Raw genomic sequence first — 24,527 nt, forward strand, 5'->3', positions numbered from 1 at the left:
AAATAAATAAATAAACAAACAAACATGTAAATAGAGATGCCCTTGAGCTAATGTCATCTTAACTGCATATTGTTGGGTCGGCTGTTCATTGTTTTAATACAATATACAATATTAATACAATTTTGGCTCTGTTGGGTTACCGCTTCAGCAATGTTAAATCTGGGTCCTGAAGTAAAACCTGTATTAGGCCATACAAATTTGACGTCCCTAGTGTAAATAGATGCAGAAGAACACTGGTAAATATTCAGGAGATGGTGCTATGTGGTGAGAACAGGTGTTTGGATTACTTCAGTCCAGTTTTAACCAGACAACAGCATTCCTCAAACATGCTCAGAGATTAGTTGAGCTTATTTGATGCAGATGTACCAAATCCCAGAATGTTTGCACCTCAGTAAGATGCCATGCAGCTACAGCACAGCGGGATTCCCCTGACCAAACAAGTAAACATCGCTGTCCTGTTTATCTAACACTATTTATCCAGCTGCTTCGCTGAGAGTCTTGAGGTAGCTGATAATTAAAATCGTGATTTGTCGTTTTTCTGTTGGATAAATAAATCCGCACATCGTTGCAAGCCACTGATTACCGGTCAGAATACAATACGTGTTCATCAGTTTGTTGATATGACTTAATTATTGTTTATATGACTTGTGAGCTTTTCTGTTGGATTGAATTTTCCAGCCACAACTCTAGCACAAAGCTAATTCAATTATGATGCTGTTCACGAGTCCAAAGCCTTACAAATCAGAAACGTTTCCATTTTGATGCTTCTGTTTTGAAGTTTCTTGGCAATTGTAAATATAAGCACACAGGCTACTTTGGTGGAGCTTTTAGCTTACCATTTTTGAAATGCATTAAGCCATTTCATGCCATGTTACAATAATTTTAAAGTTTAAGGACTTTCAGGCCCTTTTGTATTGTTACACATGGCCTTGAGAGGTTTATTGCTTTATTATATAATGAATTTTTTAAATCTGATTGGATAAGCCACTTCTGAAGCTGTGCACATATATCCAAATAATTTTAATTCTATATTAATGCACCAATATAAAGTCTAAAATCTACAATATCACTTAGAGTCATACTTATAAACTTTAGTACTGGGTTTAATGATGGTTTAGGTTTAAGAAAGCCCCTTAACCATGGTAAAATCACTGGAATTCATAGTTATACTACTTAATTCAACTTTCAGCTTAGCTGAGGGCCAATACACTTAAATTTTCTTGTTGTCTGAACAATTTATTAAAACTTAATTGCAAAATCTCAAAATTATTACTTAATGGCAAAATCATAAAATATTTTTTACAGTATATATATATATATATATATATATATATATATATATATATATACACACACACACACACTTGTACGTACACACAGTAAATGTCTTCGCTAAATTGCTAAAATTTAGATTTCTAATTTATACACACTCACACATACATATATATATATATATATATATATATATATATATATATAAAATATTATATTATATATATATATATATATATATACACACATATATACACATACATTTTGTGATTTTGTAACTGATATTTTTAGCACACACAAGGCCCATAACATTTAAGTTGGAAAGGAAATGAAAAACAATTAGTTTCAATTTTAAGCTTATATTTATTAAATGAACATGAATGCAAATTAGTTTTTAACATCTCACATGAGCTGTAAGGCATAAGTCACATTCTCCTCCGTAAAGAAACTCATATAAAATTATTATTGTCTTCATTGTTTCAAACACCACGTGTGTCTCATTCGTTCAGTGCGTCGTGTCGGGAGTGCGACAAACTTGACCCTCGCTTTTTAATCTGTCCGTCGAGGGCGATGAAGAACCCGTCTCGCTTTTGCAACACACAAGAAACTTTGGTTTCCGAACCCTTCTTCCTATGGCTCTTCCGCCGAAAAGTGGACAAAGTTGGCACAAAAGTCACTACTTCTTCCCTGTGGTGTCCAACATTGAGGAAAAGACTTGCTCCAAAGGAAAACAAACAAGTAAACATCAGGAAACAACATGAAGAGTCCTTACAAAACTTGAAAGCGCCAGGCGGCCTGGTCTTTGTAGTCCAAGCAGTCGGCCGCCGCCGAACTGAAGTTCAGTTTCCATGATGAAGCCTGATCTTTGTAATCCAGACAGTCTGAGGAGCTGAAGGGCAGCCCAGCGCCGCCGTACCCCTGGTGAGGGTGGTGTCCGCCGCTCTGCCCGATGTGGTGCGGGTGGTGTCCCGACACAGCAGCAGTGCTCAGCTGTGTGTGATGGGCGTGAGGGTGATGGTGGGCGTGGCTGGGCATCGGGCCCAAGTAGGATCCGCAGTCCATGCCGCCAAAATAAGAGGCGGCGTTCGAGGTCGGGTAGCCCTGGGCGTAGCTGGGAGCCTGGTTGTAGGGCATGGGGTACGACGGCACTCCCGTGGTGCCCCCGCCGCCCGAGATAGCCCTCTGCATGCAGGACGCGCTGGCCGGGGGGGAGATGTCTGGGAGTGAGGGCGGAGCGGGTAGAGGCGAGACCGGAGCGGGGCTCCAGATGGACGAGACAGGTGTTGTTCCTGAGGACGAGCTGCTGAGCAGACCCGCTCCGCTAAGACCGGAGGGGTTGGAGCCTGAGGACGAAGACGAGGAGGATGAGGCGTTACTGGAGATGGCGGGAGGAGTGAAGTGGCCGCTGCTCTCTGACACTGGGCTCTCGCGGGATGGAGAGGATTTCTTCTTCGCTGGACGGATCTTCGAATTGCTGCTGCTTTGCTGCTGCTGACGACACTTTGCTCGTCTGTTCTTAAACCAAACCTGCCGACAGACACGTCACTGGTTATAAATCAGCAAATATGGTCTATGAACTGAAATGTTAAGATCTGAACACCTAAAATACAAATTTGAGATCAGATGAGAACTAAATATTTACCCACCTGAGTTGGATAATGACACTATTGTCTTTTATAGTGCTACTTTTATTGCTTTATATAGCAATGCACAGCAATATTGACGGTTATTGAACTGAACTGAATCAACACTGAATCAGAATTGAGCAGAATAATGACATTTAACACGTCACTGGTAAATTATGCAAATGTTGTCTATGAACTGAAATGTTAAGATCTGAACACCTATTTGTCTATACAGTTTCTGGAAAATTATCCAAATATCAGCACAGGCAACAAATACCTCTCACTCTGCTGATTGATCTGTGTATATATGCACTTTTGTATGACTTCACATGAAATTGAACTTTGAAACACAGACACTTATTGAACTGAATCAACATTATTCATCTCAATCCAGATTCAATGTTGATTCAATTCAATAACTGTCAGTGCTTCAAAGTTCATTTTCATCTGAAGTATAATTTTCAGACATTGTCTCCTTTAGAGCTGCTTTACAGATCAAATTTAACTTGTGTAATAATTGTTATTGAACTGAATTGAAACAAACATTAAGATGATTAATGACTGTTGTTTTCTGTAGAGCTGCTTTAGCTGAATTGAAGTCGTTTCATAATTGAACTGTTAATCAACTGAATTGAAAACACTGAACTAAATTGAGCTGAATAATGACAATACTGACACTAACATTAACATTATTTCCATGCTTATGAGTGTAAAGCTCTTCTATTCTTCTCATTTGTAAGTCGCTTTGGATAAAAGCGTCTGCTTAATGATTAAATGTAAAGCTGCTTTGAAACAATCTGTATCATACAAAGTGCTATATATATAAATAAATGTGATTTGAGTTGACTTAAAATCTCTCAGTATTAGGAAATTGGCACAACAACACCCACCTGCACTCTTGACTCAGGCAAATTGATTTTCAGAGCGACCTCCTCACGCATGAAAATGTCTGGGTAGCGCGTCTTAGCGAACAGATTCTCCAGTATGTCCAGCTGAGTGCGAGTGAACGTGGTTCTCTCTCTTCTCTGTTTACGAGTATTTGCTGCAATAAGGAAACAACTGAAGTTACTAAATCATGTCTAAAGATTGTTTGAAAAGGCACAGATGCACTTTAAAGTCAAGGTACATTTGAATCATTTTAGAATTACCATGCATTGCTTAAAAATTTATTGTGTAAAGATTCTACATGAAGAGAATCTTTAAATGTTGTCTTATCAAATATATGTGCTTACCCGGATATCCCACAGAGGGATGGAGAAGGTCCATGGTTGCCCCGCTGAGCCCCAGCCCGTTCATGGCATAAGGGGCCTGTTTGAGGTATGACATCATTGTTGAGCTCCAGAGAGACACCTGCAACATTAATCATTTAAAATAAACTATTTAATTTTAGAAATAAATAAACCAAAAATTAAGCATGCCAGTACTTGAAATTGCCTGCAAGTACATAGGCCTGTCTTGTCCTATCACACAATGCAGCTAATAAATAGTATTTGGATATATTAAATACACAGCCCCAACGTGTAAAACGCATGTCACGATAGTGAACAGTCTGAATATTACAGCCTTTAATGATCTATTTTTTTTCACACTCGACTAATCAAGGCCTTCACACACTAATTGGCCATTTACATGTCATGCCCTGTTAAGCGCTCCTGCCGGACGAGACGCCGCCAAATGTTTGATCTTTTCTTTTGTTACCAGAACCTTTGAAAGTTGGCGGTACAATTATGAACTTAATTAATGGTCGTTTCAATCTAACAAATGGTAACAGATAAACACAACGAACTATATATAGGGTATTTATTTGAAATCTATACATTAAATGCATACAGTAGAATATTTGTCAAATTAATTATTTAGATCCGGAATGACTTTGAATGAAGGCCCAAAAAAGTGTAAATAGAAATAATTTGTTATTAAAGAAGATGCATCTTTTGGTTGTATTCACAGTACTTTTTAAATGTTATTTAAATATAGTATATTATCCTACAGAACGAAATCAACAAATAAGTAAACTTTATTTTTAAAACGAAATTCGCAGAATCGAATAGGCTACATATGTTTCTGAAGCACTAGTTTTCCTGGACAGAAGGGATAAACTGGATGCTTATGCGCATTTGGAATTATTTGGGAGGAACAAACTGTGTTTCGTTGCAATTGTTATGAGGCAATGGTACAAATGTATTAAGACAAAAGTTCTGTAAATGACATGTTGCGCTTTTTCTCCGTCGCTCATGCCTATGAATGGCCCCATTAATCCCACACTGAGGACAGATAACATGGGTCTAAAGACTCCGCAATCGAGCTTTAACTATATGTAAATGGCCAGTGAGTGTGCAAATTATTCTCCTTAGCCATTTAGATTAGACCCAGAGGGGACTCCATTTGCAGAAGAAACCTTATCAGCTAAATAAACGACAAAGTCTCCATTTCTCCGTGCACTCTGGCTCTGCAAAGTTTGTTAATTTGTTAAATTCATGCAAAATATAGCCTTAATTTTATATACTTTTAAAACATCTACATGCATTAATTTGTCAATGGCTTAATGCAAATTATTTGTCATTTTCCTAAAACAAGATAATTTACTTTGATTTTGTTTTAATGGGTCGTTAAAGTCAACTTGATGAACTAACTAAAATTACTAAATGAATTTTAATTGCTGCCTTGTACGGAAAAGCAAAGTGATGCCAAAGTTACGACATGCAGTGAAGTTTGCTGCACTTTTACGCCATTCTGAAAGCTTTAAACTCATCTTAATGAACCAAGTAAAATTGCAAAATTATAATGTTAATTGCTGCCTCATATTTACAATTTGCAGTATATCAAAATATTTAAAATTTGGTCGAAATTGCAGAAATTATGTACAAAATGGATAGAGAAAAACAGAAATAACCCTTAATTCTGCATCTTTAGATTGGTAGAATATATTTGAAATATTTTGCATTACCTTTTATTCTTGGTCTTTATCTCTTCACTTTGAGATCCGTTAACTGAAAATCCACAAAACCAAGAAACTCTTTTTGGAGAACAGGCTGGACTCCAGCTGATGGTTGGAATTGCAAGAAAACAAATTAGCCAAACTTCACAACAAGTTTCCAGTATGGTCACAAAGTCCACTTGCGAACAGTCGGATGCAGTGCCTCAAGAGGCTCGTTGTATCCACGCGTGATATTAAGGTGATAGCCAGTGCTGACGGATTGAGATTGATCACCTTCTTGGTGGCCTGTCCGTCTATGAGCAAAACACACCTGCGGAACCCGCTCACCACAGCCAATCAAAACTCTCGCTTGTCCGTACAGACGACCGCTTCAGCCAATCAGAACGAAGACGCACTCATTAACTCCTCCTTTCGACGTGACATCATACAAACCTGCCGAATGCTCGAGTCCCGAGGAGAGTCAACTATTTGAATACACTTTTAATTCCAGCTTTTAGTGAGCGTAACACGGATGCAAAGCAAATAGGCCTACAAATAATAAGATAAGTGAATAATAATCATAAGCATATTTCAATAAACGATTTTAAACTACAGCCTATTTTCACAAACTTTGAAGCTGAACTGTTATTTAGATAAACAATTATCTTTCTAGCCTTTATTCAAAACTACATTTAATACAATTCATACAAAATGAGTGAATTTAGTTTTAGAGGCAAGTTTCAGAATTAAAATAAGTTTCACTTAAAAATGGTGTGAATGTGCTGGAGACAAAGCGTCAAAGAATGCATTTCTAAAAAATATATCTTAATGTAAGAATAGTTTTATATTATTGTGCACTTGTATTATTTATTAAGAAAAACAAGCAGTGAAACGATTCTGAATATTAAATCTTAATAGGAGTAATTAATTAAAAATTATTTGTTTGCCAAATCAAAGTCGGTTTGGTGCAACCAACATGCTGCTGTTTTGTTGTCCACACACACACACACACACACACACACACGCACGCACGCACGCACGCAAAACTGAGTTGAACCCCTACAGACCCTTATGACTGTCAAGGTTTTTAAGTAAAAAAAAACACATTTAAAAAAAAAACACATTTTTGAAGTTTTAGTCAGGTTATATGGATTAACAAACTTCTTGATATCCATTACTGAATATTGATTTTAAAAAAAAGAAAAAAAAGAAAATAAAACCAAACACTTTTGTAGGACAGTATAGATTTATATTAGTATTTTTTCGAAATGTTCGTGCACTTACATTATTTTAATATAAAAACGGTATAAACCTTTATGAATAGTTAGCTACAAAGATTTACAAAACGAGTTAAAGTCACGAGGCCTACAGACATGAGAATAAATCCGAATTATGATGAAGGTATAGGCCTAAATCACGGTTACTAGCCTATATTTAAAAAGTTACTGATTTTATTTTCAAACTACTGGATCTGTTCGCACTCAAAAGAACAATGATGAGATACATTACAACATAAACCCAGAAAAAACAGCACCAAATTCTTGGAACAATTTAACACGCACCTAAAGCTGCTAAAGAGGCTCGTTCCCGTAAAATCAAGATATCTGCTGGCACTAACCTATTGTCCAGGGGTATTTGTGTAATCCCAAAATGCAGTAGAGTTTCATGAGCAGTATAAACCCGTAAAGCTGCGGGATCAGCCGGCCTGAAGCGAGTGTGTGTGTGTGTGTGTGTGAGACAGAGAGCCAGTGTGTGCGCGCGCGACTAGTCTCTTTGCCAGGCGGATTGTCGTGTCTCTTGTAAATTGTCGGCTCTTATTAAAACGATGGTGCATAAAATCCCCTGTAAATCCCGGAGTTGTCAGAAAGCACGAGCGCAGTGCGCGCTGATGTCACTCACCGGGGCTTCTGTGAAAGAGGAAGACGAGGGGAAGTTTTCCACCTGGACTGCGGACTTCACGGAGGCGGATCAGCAGGTAGCCATGCCCCAGCTGCTTTAAACCATTTCAGTCTGCCGGAAATAAAAATATGATATGAGATTTCCGAAAACAAGAAGTTTTAGACTTATTTTCTCTGTTTAATCTACTTCTGTGTTCTGGCCTGTTTCGAACTGTTGCAGTTTTTTTTTTATTGTTAAGTTCTTAGGAAGTTAGTCCTGGTGGTAAGTTCTTGAGAAGGTAGTCCTGTCGACAATATCTATTGAAAATGAAAATAAAACGTACTTCTGAATCGGAAGGGAAGACAAATTTTTTAGTTCCATTTTGTGTGAAAAAAAAAATGAAACAGAAATTATGAGGTCCCTGTTCTTGATTATTAACAAAGTTTTGTTTCACTTTAATTTTGATGTATTAATTTAACACGCAAGACAGGCCTAACATGTCACACATCATTTTAGATTTTAAATCATTTTGTTTTTTTTTTGTATTTGTTTGTTTGTTTTAAAAACTCATGTAATTGAATTAGGCTATACTTGTTTATTCAGTAATGCTTCTTTATATATAAACAACAAAACATTCTTTATTTCAAAAAATGTTTCTGGACTGAAATAAAGTAAAGTATGACACATGATATTTGTTCGTTTTGTAATAAAATAATGAGCCAAAACTTCATCCTTCATTCCATGGTAGTTTGGAGTGAGGTAACATTACATTACATTTAGTATTTTGGCAGATGCTTGGGCTTACAAATGAGGACAATGTAACAGTTGCAAATCTGCTGAAGCATGGAAAATGCTTTGAAAGGAAAGTGTCTGAAAATAAGATGCATTCAGTTCAGTTGTGTCATAATGCCTTGGGCACAACAAAAAGGATAAGTGCAGATTTATTATTATTATTATTATTATTAACAGCACAAGGACACCTCCAAAAAGCATATTTAATAGGCCTTTAAAAGTTTACTTCAAGAGAAATGTGCACATACAACCTAAGCACACTATCAAAGACACCATGACAACTTTATAGTGAACAAATGTGGCACAGATGAAGGACAGCAGTCATTAGATATGAGCACTCACTAACTGATCTAAGCTTTTGTTCAGGGGAAATTAAACTGGTATAGCTGCTTCAGCTTCTGTGAGGAGAAAACACAACCCGCCTGCAGCTCTCAGCTGATCTCAGTTCAGAGTTTGCATTTTAAATCCAGATAATGTGACTGCTTAGAGACAGAAAACCAGAGCCCAGATCAGAACTATAACCTGAGACACACACAGGCCGTCCACACTTAACCTGAATACATTATTAAGGGACTAATAATAGGTTGTCTGAGTTATGTTACATTGCAAACTCAGTACAGCATGGTGTAATAATTCACAAGGAAGTGCATGTTCATGGTGTAATTTAATACGCATCAGTAATTAAAAATGAAGAGTTGTTCCAAACTTTTCTTGCCTGTTTTTCAGGTTTCACATAAACCAGCGACTTTCTGTAACCTTTCCAGCTGTTCAAGATAAGTGATTTATGTAAAAAACTAAAAAACACCTGACCTTCAGAATTTAATTATTTTTTAATAATAATAATAAAAATAAAAAAAACTTTTCCAGGTCTAGAAATCAAAACACTATCTCCTCAATATTTCAGATATAAACATATATTGATAATGTCTGAATTCAGAGTGAGATTGTTAATTTGTTGAATAACGTGCATTGTTAATTACATCAATATTATGTAATTAATCTGACAACAGAAAGTTCTGTTTTATGAATTTCTAAGCAAAAAAACATTGGTTCAGAGTTAGTTTAGAATCACTGATACTATTACAGTTTTTGTTAAAATATTTGACTTTTATTTATTTATTCCTTTTTACTTTAATTTTAGTCATTTTGTTGTGTTTTGTCACTTTTATTAGTCTATATATTATTTTTTTTAGTTTATTTAGTTTTTGTAATTTTAGCACTTTAAGCTTAACTAAATGAAACTAAGAAATGTTGACTTAATTGGCAACCAGCTGAAAGCTATTTTTTCGATATTTTATTTCAACGTTTTTGTTTCAAGTAACAGAAATATTTTATTTTTATGGTTTTGGATTTATTTTTTTAATCATAATGATAACCCTGGTGACGTCACTTAATGATGGAGGGGAAACGCCAAACACTCACTGTGAGTGTGGACATGAAGATAATGGAGAGAAGGGAAGAGCAGGGGAGTGTGGAGCTGTCAATCACAGCACGGGGGTCCCGCCCCCCTCATTAGGAGGGTAAATAGAAGGGAGGAGTGATGAGAGATAGAATGAGAGAAACAAGACTCAGGATGAGAAACCAGATACACAGCCTAAACACACACACACACACACTACACCACAACACTTCAACAGCAAAATACAGCAACATATTCCAATAATAAATATCACCAGGAAACTTAGTTTAGCTTATTTTCCATTTGAGAGCATCGTAGCTGTAATATAACCTCAAAAATGAAAATCATAATATTATTTACTACATAAAAGTCCATAAGTCATACTGTCTTTGAGAAATTTAAGTTGTTATTCAATGAAAAAATTACTTAAAAAGATTGTTTAACCTAAAATTTAAATTCTTTGACTCGCCCAAAGTTTGTTCCAAACTTTTTTTCTTTTGTGGAACATAAAAGAAGACATTTTAAAGAATGTTTGTGACCAAAAAATTTCACTTACCATTGGCTTCAATTTTATGGACAGAAATTACAGTGGAAGTCAATGGGAACCAAAACTGTGTGCTTACCAACATTCTTCATATATTTATTTATTTTATAGATATTTTAAATAAAATTGGTACTCAGTTTTGGTTCCCATTGACTTCCATTTTACAGACAAAAATTACAAAACCATCCAGCTACCAACATTCCTAATATATTTATTTATTTTATAGATATTTTGAATAAAGTTCATAATCAAACACTTTTGGTTCCCATTGACTTCCACTGTATGGACAGAAATTATAATGGAAGTCAATGGGAACAGAAACTGTTTGGTTACCAACATTCCACATATATTTATTAATTTTATTGATATTTTGATTAATGTTGGTAACCAAACAGTTTTGGTTCCCATTGAAGTCCATTATAATTTTTGTCAATATAACAGTCAAGTCAATGGGAACCAAAACTGTTTGGTTACCAACATCAATCAAAATATCCTCTTTCATGTTCCACAGAAGAAAGGAAGTCACACAGGTCTGGGAAAACATGAGAGTTAGTAAATGATGCCAGAATTTTCATTTTTTTTATGAACTATCACTTTACATTTCTATCTGTTCCTCACACTTCAGAGCTGGATAAAGACTCTTGTACATTTCTCTACAGCTTACGGTTTTTTATTTAATCGACATCAAGGTGAGTAAGTAATGACAATTTAATTCCTGTCGAAGCTGTTCCTTTTCAAGCCAACTTCATTTCTGTCATTCCAGCTTTCCTCCTAAATATACTGTCTCAGCATTTCAACTAGATCTCAACACCTGCTATCAAACACGAGAGGTTCATCTTAACAGCAAGAGCACCTGATTTAGCTGCCAACAGATGGAAGAGTGCCTTTCGTTTCCTTCAGGTCTGTCTTTCTTGGCTTGCAAAGACTCACGTTATAACTTGCATGGCTGCCATAATCTCCTCTCTCTCTCGGTCTAACAATGCGGTTCACTGGTTACCATGTGAAGCGCACACAGCCTCACAAGAATGTGCAGGTTCAGATCCTCATGACCCGCCCCACAGAAACCAGAGAGAAAACAAAAAAGAGTGGGATTAAGACCAGCCTGCAGGACCCAACGAAGGAGAGGAGAGACTCCAAAACGGCTCTATTGAGAGACAATCTCAAAACTCACTTCCAGTGAGAGGAAAATGCCATCAGTTGTAGTACTAATGTGCTTCTAAGGCAGAAATAAAAGAATACTGTTAAAGTTTAGCCGCTTTGATGTTGTCATGACACTGAACACGCATCTTGTTTTCTATTGGCTGTGTTTGAGAATTAAACAACATGACAGTTGCGTTTGTGTAGTGTAAAAAGGTGGCTATAAATGCTTATACAGATGCCAGGTAGAGGAGACCAATGACAATTCAATATTTAGTATAGATCCTATTATAGGTTTTTTTTTAATATTTGGAATTAGTTTTTTTTTTTTTTTCATTTTAATTCGAGTAATTTTGTTGTGTGCTTTTATTTTAAATGTCTACACTGTTAAAAAAATAAAAAAATCCATAAAATAACAGAAAAAGGACTGGCAGCTCATTACACATTATGAGTGTCATTATACATAAATTTTACAGATATTTTTGTTAACACTAAAACACACAGCAATGCAGTGTAAAATTCAAGATACTGTTAACCTTTTATTTTTATTTTAATATTATTTTAATATAATATTTTATTTTTTATTTTTTTATTTAAAAAAAAAGTTTCTGGACTAAAATAAAGTAAAGAATGACACTTTATATTTGTTTGTCTTGTTATAAAATGTTCATCCCATGGTAGTTTTATTTCATTTTAATTTTAGTCATTTTATTGTGTGTTTATTTTAAATGTCTACACAAAAATAAATGAAAATAACAGTAAAACTCCTGGCAGCTCATCACATGGGATATTATCCATTAATTTCACAGACATTTCTGTTATCACTAAAACACAAAGCGATGTCATGTAAAATTCAAAATACTGGTAAAACACCTGTAAAAAATAAATACGAAAACTTCCTTCAAATTAATACAGTAATTGTACCCTATTTATTTTATTTTGTTTAAATAGATTTATTAAATTTTTATTTCAGTTTTAGTTTTAGCTATTTTAGTACAACAAATTAAATACAAATTTCCAGGTTGTTGCTAAAGCAATAATTTAGTTGAATTTGTTAGTAATTTAATTTAAGGTTTATTTAAAGTAACAAAAACTATTTTAATGGTTTAATCCAACTATAACAAACCTGAACAGCCCCAAAAATAGAAGACCGATCAGAATCCAACATGTTATGATGACCTCATCTTTATTAATTACATTTTAAAAATGAACAAAGTAGGACAAATCAACTGGAGATCTTAAATTTCTAAATACCTTTTAAAGTTGAAACCTCAATGCATTCTTGCTTGTGCAAATCATGCCATCATGTTACTTATATTTGTAAATATACATAGTGCCAATAATGTAATGATATATGGAAATTGCAGACATAAGGAAAAATCATATTGTGATGAAATTTAAACACTCTAAACCGCTGAATTTACTTTAGCCATTTCTACCTGATTGGACTCTTAAAAATGACTTCTGTAAGTGTATCTTAATGTTGTCAGATTGAATTTTGAGGCGTCTAACGGGTCACTTTGTACCCATATTCAGAAACGTGAGCAAACAGCAGTCAATTCCTGCTCGTAAGCACATAGTTAATCTCATTACTTGATATCACACCAACAGATTATGACAGCCAATCTCCTAATTACCATGTGCATTAAAGTGAATTGAAAAGTTAAGCCATCTGGTCATCAAACTAATTACAATCTATTGATTATGGATCTGAATCTTTATCTCGAGCTCAGTGGATTCACCATGGCAACCGATGCGGCGCTGGCAGGTCGCCATACAAATGTCAGAATCGATCAGATGGAAATGGACTATGTAAAAAGGCTGCGCGACATATGGACGAAGCCCCTGGAATAATGCTTTTGTACAGAATCTAAAGGGCCATTCCTGCCCCGCTACCGCTGTTCATAATCAGCAGCCAATGTGTTTTGGCTAGGTTAAGCCAGTTATTGTCACTGAAACATATGACAAATTCAGATAACAAAGACTGTCATTTATGTAATCAGGGTTTTGTTCTCTGCATTTTTAAAAATCCTTTAGTGTCCCAAGGCAATTATCCATCAGGAACCACTGATAAACCGACTGCAAAGAGTCAAAACCATGTGACATATGTCTATATTCAGACAAATGTATCATTAAAAACACAAACAGATGCACAGGCAAACAGATAAATGATAAATCGCAGATAATATTCAGAAATCATAATGAGACATTTGTGTACGTAGTAACTTCAATAATAAATATTTTGTAACAACAATTAGTGATTAATGTAAAATAATGATAATAGATAAATAATATAATGCAAATTGAATTATATATAATATATTTTGTTGTTATCTGTATATATTATATATTATACATAATTTTGTTGTATTATATAAAAAATATTAAATAATATTAAAATAAATAAAAATATAATAATAATAAAAAAAGCATCAACATATGCCCATCAAAATATACCGTTTTACAAAAAAAAAAAAAAAAACTACAATGAAAAAAAGACTTGATTGATATTTGATTACTTGACACACATGGATATTTCCCAACACATTAATGCATGCATACTTGCACACACACACTTATCCATATGTAAAATTACTCCACACTTATGTGCAGCCAGATAATGAGACAGTCCTGCTTTATCATAAATGAAAATATTTGACTAGCAGGTGCATATTTTCCTGGCAGGCAGCAACTATTAAACCTGAATTAATACAAACAATCACAAACATCCAGAACCTTTTTGGTTCATTTTTGCAACATGTCTCGATGGCTTTCCTTCTTTTGTGAGAGGCATATATTACAGGCATACGACTTTGACTTAATCTGCAAAGCTCTCGAAAGCTCCTTAAAAAAGCTCCCTCTAAAACTTCAGTGCTTCACAGTCTTTTGTGCGTCTGTTTTATTGCGCTTCACCCTGTTTGCTTTAGATAACAAATCTGCTGCTCACCCTCAGGGTAAAGGGAGCATTACAAATTAATCCCAGCTTTAATAAGTCCAGACTAAGCCCGAGTTTTCCCTCCGTAAGAAAGAGAGAGAGGGAAAGAGAGGGTGGGTCAGTGGGGAAGATGAAAAGGAAGAAGGGAAAGAAATATATTAAAGCCTGTGATCACAGCCGGCTTGTCTTGTTTGTCATCCCCTCTTTTTTATTTAATCCTTTGCTCTGTAATCCAATTTGTCTATCGCAGTTTCGTCAGGGCCTCGACCTGCCCCATCCACCTTTAAAAAGCTTGCGTTTTTCATTTAAAATGATATTTCCTCTTCCTATTTCCATGAAGGGACCCAGTTTGAACCTAGAACACACAATCTTATTGACACAATTATTTCTGTTTATTTGTGTATGTATGTACACAGCCATAAAACCGCAATCCACAAATGAGGAATTTTAGTTTTGTTGACTTTAAAATTCAAATGAAAACATAATTAAAATGGTATAACAGTTTTCGTGAGTATTTGTGTTTCTCCAGGAGTGGGAAGGCGTTGTGACACTGATGGTTTGCTCTCAGATGAGTGAGAGAGGATTAAAGATCTTGATTTAATTACTGTGAGAGGATGAGTGCTCAAGCACACTAACTTAAGAGCCGTGCTCACTGGAAAACGAGTGGAGAGGAGGAAACAATATAAAAAAAGATGCCATGGATCTGGGTTATTAATTATGTGTCCTATCAGGGGTTTTCAAAATGGGGTCCAACGATAATAAAACAACATTTATTGACTTTCTATTTACATAAGACAAATTGTGATTATTTTATTATTAAAAGTCAGTTTTTCAGAAGGATGGATGGAATTGTAGACAGAATTACGGCCTGATGGATGGATGATGGAATTTTAGATAGAATTATGGATGAATGGATGGATGGATGAAATTGTAGATAGAAAGAATTAGGGATGGATGGATCGATAAAATTTCAGATAGAATGGTAGATAAACAGAATGGATGGATGGAATTGTATATAGAATTATGAATGGATGGAATTGTAGATAGATAAAATAATGGATGATGGATGGGTGGATAGATGGATGCTGAATGAATGGATGGATGGACGGAATTTTAGATAGAACGGTGGATAAACAGAGTGGTAGATGGAAGGAATTGTAGATAGAATAATGAATACATGGATGGAATTGTAGATAGAATTATGGATGTGTGAATAGGTGGATGGAAGGATGTTGAACGAATGGATAAATGAACGAATGAATGAATGGACGGATGGATGGAATTTTAGATGGAATGGTAGATAAATAGAATAATGGATGGATAGAATTTTAGATAGAATGGTAGCTAGACAGAAAGGATGGATGGAATTGTAGATAGATAAAATAATGGATGATGGATGGGTAGATAGATGGATGTTGAATGAATGGATGGAATTTTAGATAGAATGGTGGATAAACAGAGTGGTGGATGGAAGGAATTGTAGATAGAACTAAATTAATGGATGGAATTGTAGATGGAATTGTGGATAGGATGGAAGGGTGTTGAACGAATGGATGAATGAATGAATGAATGAATGAAGTGCATGGATAGGTGGATGGAAGCATGTTGAATGAATGGGTGAATGAATGGATGGATGGATGGATGTTGAATGAATGGATGGATGGATGGAATTTTAGATAGAACGGTGGATAAACAGAGTGGTGGATGGATGGAATTGTATTTAGAATTATGGATGGATGGAACTGTAGATAGATAGAATGATGGATGCATAGACTGACAGATGGAACTATGGATGGATGAATTGTAGACAGAATGGAGGATAGACAGATTTGTTGACAGAGAAATGCATGGATATATGTGACCCTCTCTGTGAAATCCAGGCTAAAGTCTCAAAATCTAATTATGAGATAACAAGCATCAAAGTTGGATTTCAACCATTAATTTCACTATAATTTAAATCTTTGACATTGGCCTTACTCAGTCAATATTAAAGATATGAAGGTTACATTTTCACTGAATGTTCTTTACCTTATGAAGGATGATTTTGTGTAGAAAGCTGTAAATCACAAAAAAAGGACTTTAGCTGGGTTTTCACAGAGAGGGTCACGTATGGATAGATTGATTCTTGAATTACTGCATCATTGTTTTAAGATTCAACAACAGCATTACAACATCACAACAAATGAAGGCTTCAGTTAGGGAGCACTTCAATCTTCTGAGGCAGGAGTCTCACACACACACACACACACACACACACAATGACAAACCCAGCCTGAGCTCCCTCTGTCTCTGTGTCTCTGTCTCTGCTCAGTAGGTTATAGACCGAACAGAGCGGCATAACAGATCCTCATAATCTCATGACAAAAGCTAAAAGGTGTCCTCCTGTTCAGTGTATGATACGCGCAGCCTCCCGCAGCTCTGTCTCTCTGTATCAGAGCTCTCAGAGACACTGGGACGGGAGCTCTCATCTCTGTCTTCCTCGCTTCCCTCAAAGAGCTTGATGCTTCAGATATCGCCGGGCGGCTCGCGAGGGAGTCCTCGTGTCTGAGGGGCTCCAATCTGCCTTCCTTTTCAGAGCCAAAGCTTATAAAACACACTTGTGGATCTATTTGTGAGTGTGTAATGTCACTGCCTTTCATGTGAAGTACGTAATTTCTGAGGGGGAAAAAAAAAGAAAAGACGCTTTTCACACATCTGATCTAAGATGGAGATTGTTGAGGTGAAAACATTGTGGTTCATTTTCAGGTGTTATCACAGTATACAGCAGTAGAAGTGTTTTCACTGCTATATTATTTATGGTATATATTTGCATATTGCACAAAAATAATATAATGTAACATAATATAAAATAATATAATGCAAAGACATTAATATATTTTTGGAAACCATTGAATAAAAAAAAAAATCCTTTTGGGGTGAATTATGTGGAGTTTAGTTTCTTGCCAAGCATCAACAAAATGTGCCACATTAATATGGAATTCAACTGATCACAAGTGTGAGTGACATTATTGGCCATTTTACAACAATCGTAATTTAGAGACTACCTGTTTTAATAATATTACTGTTTATTTAATATATATCAGGGTTATTATCTTTCAACTAAAAGTAAAACCATAAAAATATAAATAGAATAAATATTTAATAAATAAAACAAACATTCACTGAAATAAAATAAAATAAAAATTAAATTAAATACGACTCAAATAATGTATTTTATTTCAGCTAGCTGCCAGGGCAACATTTCTCTTTTTCGTTTATTTTAAGCTGAAGAACTAAGATAACTAAAACTGAATAAACTAAAACGAAAATAAAAATATAAAGATATTAATAAAATATTAAAAAATGATATTAACAAAAACTACAATAGTATATAAATCATACTAAAATAATATTATCATGTCGTAGTAATATAGGAGAATATAGGAAAGAGTCAATGAAAAGCTGAAGGGTCAACTCTTTAGCAGGGACTAATATGTTTGTGAAAAACTGAAAGTGACATTACAGAAAAGAAGAGAAAGCTGAACTGACACATGAATGTCAAACTATTAACCTTTAACAAGAACCAACACTGATATCATATGCTATATTTGACTTCTAGCTGATGCGCACTTGGTTTTAAAAGGATAGTTCACCCAAGAATTAACATTTGTCATCATTTACTCACCCTGGAGTTGTCTAAATATTAAATCTTTCTTCCATTAAACATATTGGTGCAGAACATTCTGGTTGATCTATTCCATACTGAAATCAACTATAGGGACTGAACAAGGCTTTCGGTGAAATTTCTCTCACAAAGTTATCAGCACATGAGTCATATGGACTACTTCTATTATGGCAGTTTATTTGAAATTTAGGAGGTTAGGAGGCACCAGTCTCCACTTACTCTCATGGGAAAGAGCAGCCTGGACAATCGGTCTAATTTGTATTCTACAGAAGAAAGACAGTCATATGGTTTTGAACAATATGAGGAGGGTAGATTTATAAAACCACTAAAAATCCTGATAAAACTCACTAACGTTTCTCTAATTGGCCTTTCCTTATCACGCTCACGCGCCGACTCCAAAAAGAGCAACATTTCACATCTAATTACCCAAAGCTTCTTCTTAACATGTTCTTAATCTCTAGAGACAGAAAATTTTATACAAATAACAATAAAGGGATCTGCGTTTCTCCGCAGCCGTCGCCGGGCGAGCCTTTTCTCGCCCGCTAAAAAGACAAACCCTGACCAGCACCAGATGTTACTGGACCGAGCCACATTGAGCGCAGTCAAAAGCGGCCGAGAAGCGAGGGAGGAGGGAGCGAATAAATGAATCACTCGCTTTTCTCTCTCTTTGATGGAATTAAGCTCACTCGCTTCTCAAAGATCGGCCTTGCTGTGTGAATGTCCGTGCATTTAACATTTTTTTCGCTCTCTTATTACTGGCACCCCCTCCATGCTCTCTCTCTGTCTCCATTCCTGATGGGAAGCAGGAGGCCACCCAGAGGAGATGAAGAACAGAAAGAGAGAGAGAGAGAGAGGTAATCCCTCCGTTGTGTAGGGGTGTGGGCCCCTGTTTTTTACCCCCACATTATCCTCTAAAGAAAAATCCTCTCTGCATCCCCCCTTCTCTCCTAGTGTGTCTGCATTTACATACAGCAACAATGTGTGTTGCACCGGAGTGATTAGTTGTAGGGGGAGGTGTTTGGTGTAAGTGTTTGTGTGTGTGTGTGTGTGTGTTTGTGTGTGTGTGTGTGTGTGTTTGTTAGCATTGGGAATCGAAAACTGGTTCTGGAACCAATGATTTCTGTGACATTCAGTTCTTTTTGTAACCAAATGGTTTCGATTCCCATTGACTTCCATAGTTTTGACAAAAAAAAAAAAATACTATGGAAGTCAATGGGAACTGCAACTGTTTGGTTACCATCATTCTTCAAAATATCTTCAGCAGATGAAAGAAAGTCATACAGGTTTGGAATGACATGAGGGTGCATAAATGATAACAGAATTTTTTGCGTAAACTGTTTCTTTACTGGTTGATAATTTTGATATATTAGCTAAGTTAATGTGTGTGTGTGTGTGTGTGTGTGTGCGCACGTGTGTGTGTGTGTGTGCATGTGTGTGTGTGTGTGTGAGAGAGAGCGTACTGCACTGAATTGTCCCAACACTAATTGTTGAGGTGGAGTCTAAATCTGACACACACACACACACACACACACACTTTACTTAATGAATTAATCTCATACTAAGGCATCTTCAGCTAAGACCATTAACTAAAGTTGACTCAGGGGTGTAGGGAATCTCCAGAGACCCATGTGGAAATTTTGCTCTGCTAAATCCTATCTGGTTGTAGTAGAATGAGAACATCTCTCTCGGACTACCAATTAAACAGATTCATTTACTGTAATTTCAAGTCCAATCCATTTAAAAAAGTACAAAAAATCCTTGTTTTGCTCTTAACAAACACCGTTTTCTCAGTCCCATCAGGAGATTCACATGTCAATCAGCAACCCATCTGAGTGGACGTCCCTCAAAACACAAAACAAACACAACAGCCACTAAAGAAAACAAGAGCGCTGAAGTCTGAAGAGTGGCGCGGTCTGTCTTTATCAGGCGGCAGGTAAGAGCGTCTGCGGCGGTTCACATGTGAATGGGCCTCTAATTAGCTGCATATCTAACATGGAGAGCTCTGTGGAGTTAATGACGCTCCATTTAGGACAGAGCCTTTGGCTAAGACTTCAGTTTCTTCAGGATATCCTGAGTGCTTGTTTATCTGATGCTGAGGTGAGTGGGAGAAGGAGGGAATGAGGAAGAGAGAGAAAAAACACTTATAAAAGTTAGTAGAAGGAGAGAGTAGTGGGAATAATAGCGTTGAGGAAGCTATTTTCAATCAATTTTGAATGAATAAATCATTCAAACAAAAAGATTCACAAACTTTATTGTTCATTTATATACTGTACCATGGTACTGAATGCTTACAATATTAATTTACCATGGTATTTACATGGTATTCCAAGATGGTTAAAAATACTGTAGTATTACCAAGGTACATATCCAAAACATTATACTAACTAGACTATTTTACTAGTTTTAGGATGCATATTTATTTATTTATTTGTGCAAGATAAATATGCAACTGCTCTTATTGTTAAAAAAAAACAAAAAAACAAAAACATTATTGCAGTAAATGACCAAAACAACATGGCTTTACTACAATAACACGTTACAAAAACAGTAATACCATGGTATGTTTTGTTGAAAGAATAAGAAGCAACAGTATGAACAGATTCAAAGTTACGGGGTTTATTTTGTAATAACAACAGTAAATTATGTCACTTTTAAACTGATATAAAATATTTATTTGAACTGAAATGATTAAATAAGAAGCAAGACGAATTGTAGTTGTAAGAATAAGAAGCAACAGTACGAATAAAAATAAAAATGAAGGGGTTTATGTTTGAATAACGACGTACTTTATCTCACTTTGAACTGAAATTTTTAAATGAAAAGAAAGAAACTGTGGAGTGATAAGAGAGGCAACACATTTATATAATTGTGTGTCACTTTAGGAAAACATGCCAAGACTGACGAATCAGAATCGAGTATTCCACTGAAGCAAGTAATAAATATGCATATTTTATCAAGCTGATTTAGTGTGTTATAGTGCCATTCGTCTCATCTCAACTCATTTGGCAGATCAGATGAACGGAAAATCCAAGTGAGCATCCGGCGAGTCGGGTCACATGTGTCGGTTCAGCTGGATGGTGACTGTGCTGAGTAAGAACATACCCTCCGCTAATGAATGCATGTTTGCCCCCAGAAACACACCTCCCTCCCCCTGCACTCTGACCACCTGCCCCTGCCTTCTTTATCTCCAGATTTCCAGACAATGCCCAAGGGATCCTGATGCCTAATCCTCTCCATTTCTCTCTCTCTCTCTTTCTCTCCATCCCCCCCATCTCTTTTCCAACACCCCCCATTTACCCAGACTCCCCCTCGTTTGGAAGACAATGTTTGGGCATGTGATGCCAAGAATTGGCTAAAATGTGATAATAATTATGATGAAGATGCAGGAGAGGCAATGAAGTAACATGAGGCTTGAAATGTTATCAACTCTGGAGTGTGAGTTTGTTATGGTTGGGAATTAAGGTGCTGGGCTCAATTTCCTAAAACATACTGGGATTAAATGATTTATGATAATCAGTTCTGTTAAATGAATTGTATAAAAAGACTCAAAAACAGTGAATTAGACTAATGACTTACTGAATCAATCAAACCTGTTCTTGACTTCTGTTCTTAACACTGCAGCTAAAGCTCATTCCATATTCAGAACCAGAATTATTACAGAAACCCAAGCATACGGTTTGTTTTCAAATCTAAAGAAACATGAGAATTCTCTTTTCTATAATTCCTGCTTAAAGCATCCTTCTTTCTGTTCAACTCTTTCAGAGTTAGTTAAGACCAGATCTTTTCTAACAAAGCTCAGCCCAGAGAACCCACCTCCCCTCCACACCCATCCAAACTCAAACACAGACTACAGACTAAGACTAAACTAAACCTGAAGAGGCCTGTGAGGGACTACAACACAGATTCCCCACGAGTATCCATTTCCCAGCGCACTCCTCCTTTCCCTTCCGTCGGAGGATTTGGACTTGAAACTCTTAGTATGTCTATATACCTCTTGAAAGATTATAGCAGTTATCCCATTTGAGTTGTTTAAGAACGCCACTCTTGCATGGGCCGGGTCAAAAAGACCACAGCGCTGATTACAAGCTGAAGTCCAGTGTAAAGCTTGGCAGAGTAACATTAATGAATGGTAAGCTTCTTTGGCCGTGTGCTCCCTAAAGAAGCGGCCTGATAATATACTTAAGGCAGGACGCAGAGTTGTTTGTGTCAAAGCCAAGACGGTGTTTGGCCGTCCTGCTCACGTAGAGGGGCTTAACACCAGACGGACTAACAATGTGACATAATTTACATCGCAGGCCGCTCAGGGTTCAGAAAAGACTCCAAGAGCAACTAACAGAGCTTTTGGTGTTCAATTTAAACAGCAAATACTGTCCTTGTCCTGTTTTGGAAGCTTTTCCGAAGATCTGCAATATTTATGTACAAAGATCTGCTGATTTACATCTATCTGAAGTGAAAGTTTTTCACACTTTTGTTCTCAACAGGATTTGCTTTAGGATCCAGATTTTTTAAAATGGGAACCCAACACTGTACCAATATGTTTATCACAAAAAAGTAGACATTGCCAAATAACTGTAATGTCAAAATTTGGTTTCCAAATGTCCCTTTTAATGATTTTATAATCTTGGTATAATCATTAATTGACAAACTATGCAAATTGTTATCTTAAAGGGACAGTTCACCTCAATTTGTTTTTTTATTCTGTCATAATTTACTTAATTCTTTATAATTTGTCAAATGTATGTGCATGAACAAAAACAATTCTTCAAAACAAAATCATTATTCAAAAAAAAGAAAAGAAAAAGTTTTTTGCGCTCAGGCTTGGAATATGGAAGCCCGTTTCCACCACAGAATAAACAATTTTTTTTAATATATATATATATATATATATATATATATATATATATATATATATATATATACGTATATATATATATATATAAAGGTCCTTGGAATTAATTAAATTAATTAAAAATGACTTTTCCCTCTCTCAATTCTGAGAATTTCTCAAGAGGAATTTTGTAGGATAAAAACAGAATGTCAAGATGTAAACTTGTAGTTTTGGGAAAAAAGTCAGAATTGCGAGATATAAACTCATAATTTTGAGACAAAAACATGCAATTATGAGGAAAAAGTCAGAATTGCAATATAAACTCGCAACTGCAAGGACAAAAAGTCATATATTTTTTTTTTAATAAAACAGAAAAGTCAGTAAATGACGTAATTCTGGGTTTACAATTCAACGTCCAATATAAACCTAGTATGGAAATAAAAAAGTCAGAATTGTGAGATAAAAAGTGTATTCTATTATTCTGTGGCTGAAACAAGCTTCTATATTGGAACGACATGTAGGTGAGAAGACATCATTTTCATTTTTGGATAGACTATCTCTTTAAATAAACACAATTATATAGTTAGTTGCATTTTTTTTTTTTTTTTTCACATTTAGCATGTTTATCAATTTTTGGGTCACTTAGTGTTTTCCAGGCCATGTCTGAAAATGATTGAGACATGGCCTGTCTTTTCAGTGTGTAAAAAATCACATTCATCCAGATGACTGTCGCCTGTTAATGTCATTAATGAGCAGGGTTAATTAGCACCTATGTATCAGTATAAACATCAGTCAGTCGAGCAATTACCAGCTTTGTTGTTAATGAAAGAGTCATGTTGGGACACAATCACCACACCTACTTCTACACACACTGACATACCCAAATCCCAGAAGAATCCACAACGTCAAGACAAGACAGGAAATAGAATCAAGTTAAAATCATTAAAAGATCTAGAAGGTTTTACTCTATTCAGAGGGTTCATCGAATGTTAGAAGACATTTTTTTTTTTATCCAGCACGCAGGACTTTTTGAATCATGGATCCTAAAATTTATATCTCAACAACTTATTTCATATTGATTTGTTAAGGCTTTTCATGTTCCCAGCATGCATGGCAGCAAGCTAGAAATGATATTTTACTGTTACTGGGATTTGCAGTTTCCATATATTCACTAAATGATGTTTGCTGATTGCTATTGAGCATATGTGTATTCATTTGTGTTCTGTGTTCATATAAAACTACACTATTAAAAATAAAGGTTATTTATTGGCATCAATGATTCTATAAAGAACCTTGAACATCTATGGAACCTTTCAAATGCAGAAAAGGTTTTTAATATGTCATGTTCTTCAAAACGGTTCTTTTGGGAACCAAAAATGCTTCCTCTATATGGCATCAATGCAAAATCACCCTTTTGGAACCTTTATTTTTAAGAGTGTATTGCGCATAATATGTTCTTGTAAAACTTCACATCGTGAGCCAAATAAAACTATATGCAAGAATAAAATGCTAACTGATCATTTTTTTGAACAAGAA

At 35.6% G+C, this 24,527-nt stretch overlaps 1 protein-coding gene across 1 annotated transcript; it reads right to left on the reverse strand.

Annotated features, from left to right (window-relative positions):
* Positions 1–1,618: 1,618 nt before the first annotated feature.
* Positions 1,619–7,725, reverse strand: LOC306874236 (homeobox protein OTX1 A). Its single transcript, XM_079424133.1, has 5 exons — positions 7,433–7,725; positions 5,845–5,940; positions 4,130–4,247; positions 3,788–3,939; positions 1,619–2,799 (listed from the first exon to the last, which is right to left on the reverse strand). Exons 3-5 carry the CDS (start codon positions 4,224–4,226, stop codon positions 2,041–2,043), a joined length of 1,008 nt encoding a protein of 335 aa, XP_079280259.1. The 5' UTR covers positions 4,227–4,247; positions 5,845–5,940; positions 7,433–7,725; the 3' UTR covers positions 1,619–2,040.
* Positions 7,726–24,527: the final 16,802 nt, after the last annotated feature.

This window comes from Barbus barbus (genome assembly GCF_936440315.1).
Source record: "Barbus barbus genome assembly, chromosome: 8".
NCBI lineage: Eukaryota > Metazoa > Chordata > Actinopteri > Cypriniformes > Cyprinidae > Barbus > Barbus barbus.

Excerpts from the sequence above, each read along its gene's own strand:
- LOC306874236 (XM_079424133.1), bottom strand. The coding sequence starts at position 4,226 with ATGATGTCATACCTCAAACAGGCCCCTTATGCCATGAACGGGCTGGGG. Across the intron at positions 3,940-4,129 it reads TCCCTCTGTGGGATATCCGG|CAAATACTCGTAAACAGAGA; the intron begins GTAAGCACATAT and ends TCCTTATTGCAG. Across the intron at positions 2,800-3,787 it reads TGCCTGAGTCAAGAGTGCAG|GTTTGGTTTAAGAACAGACG; the intron begins GTGGGTGTTGTT and ends GTCTGTCGGCAG.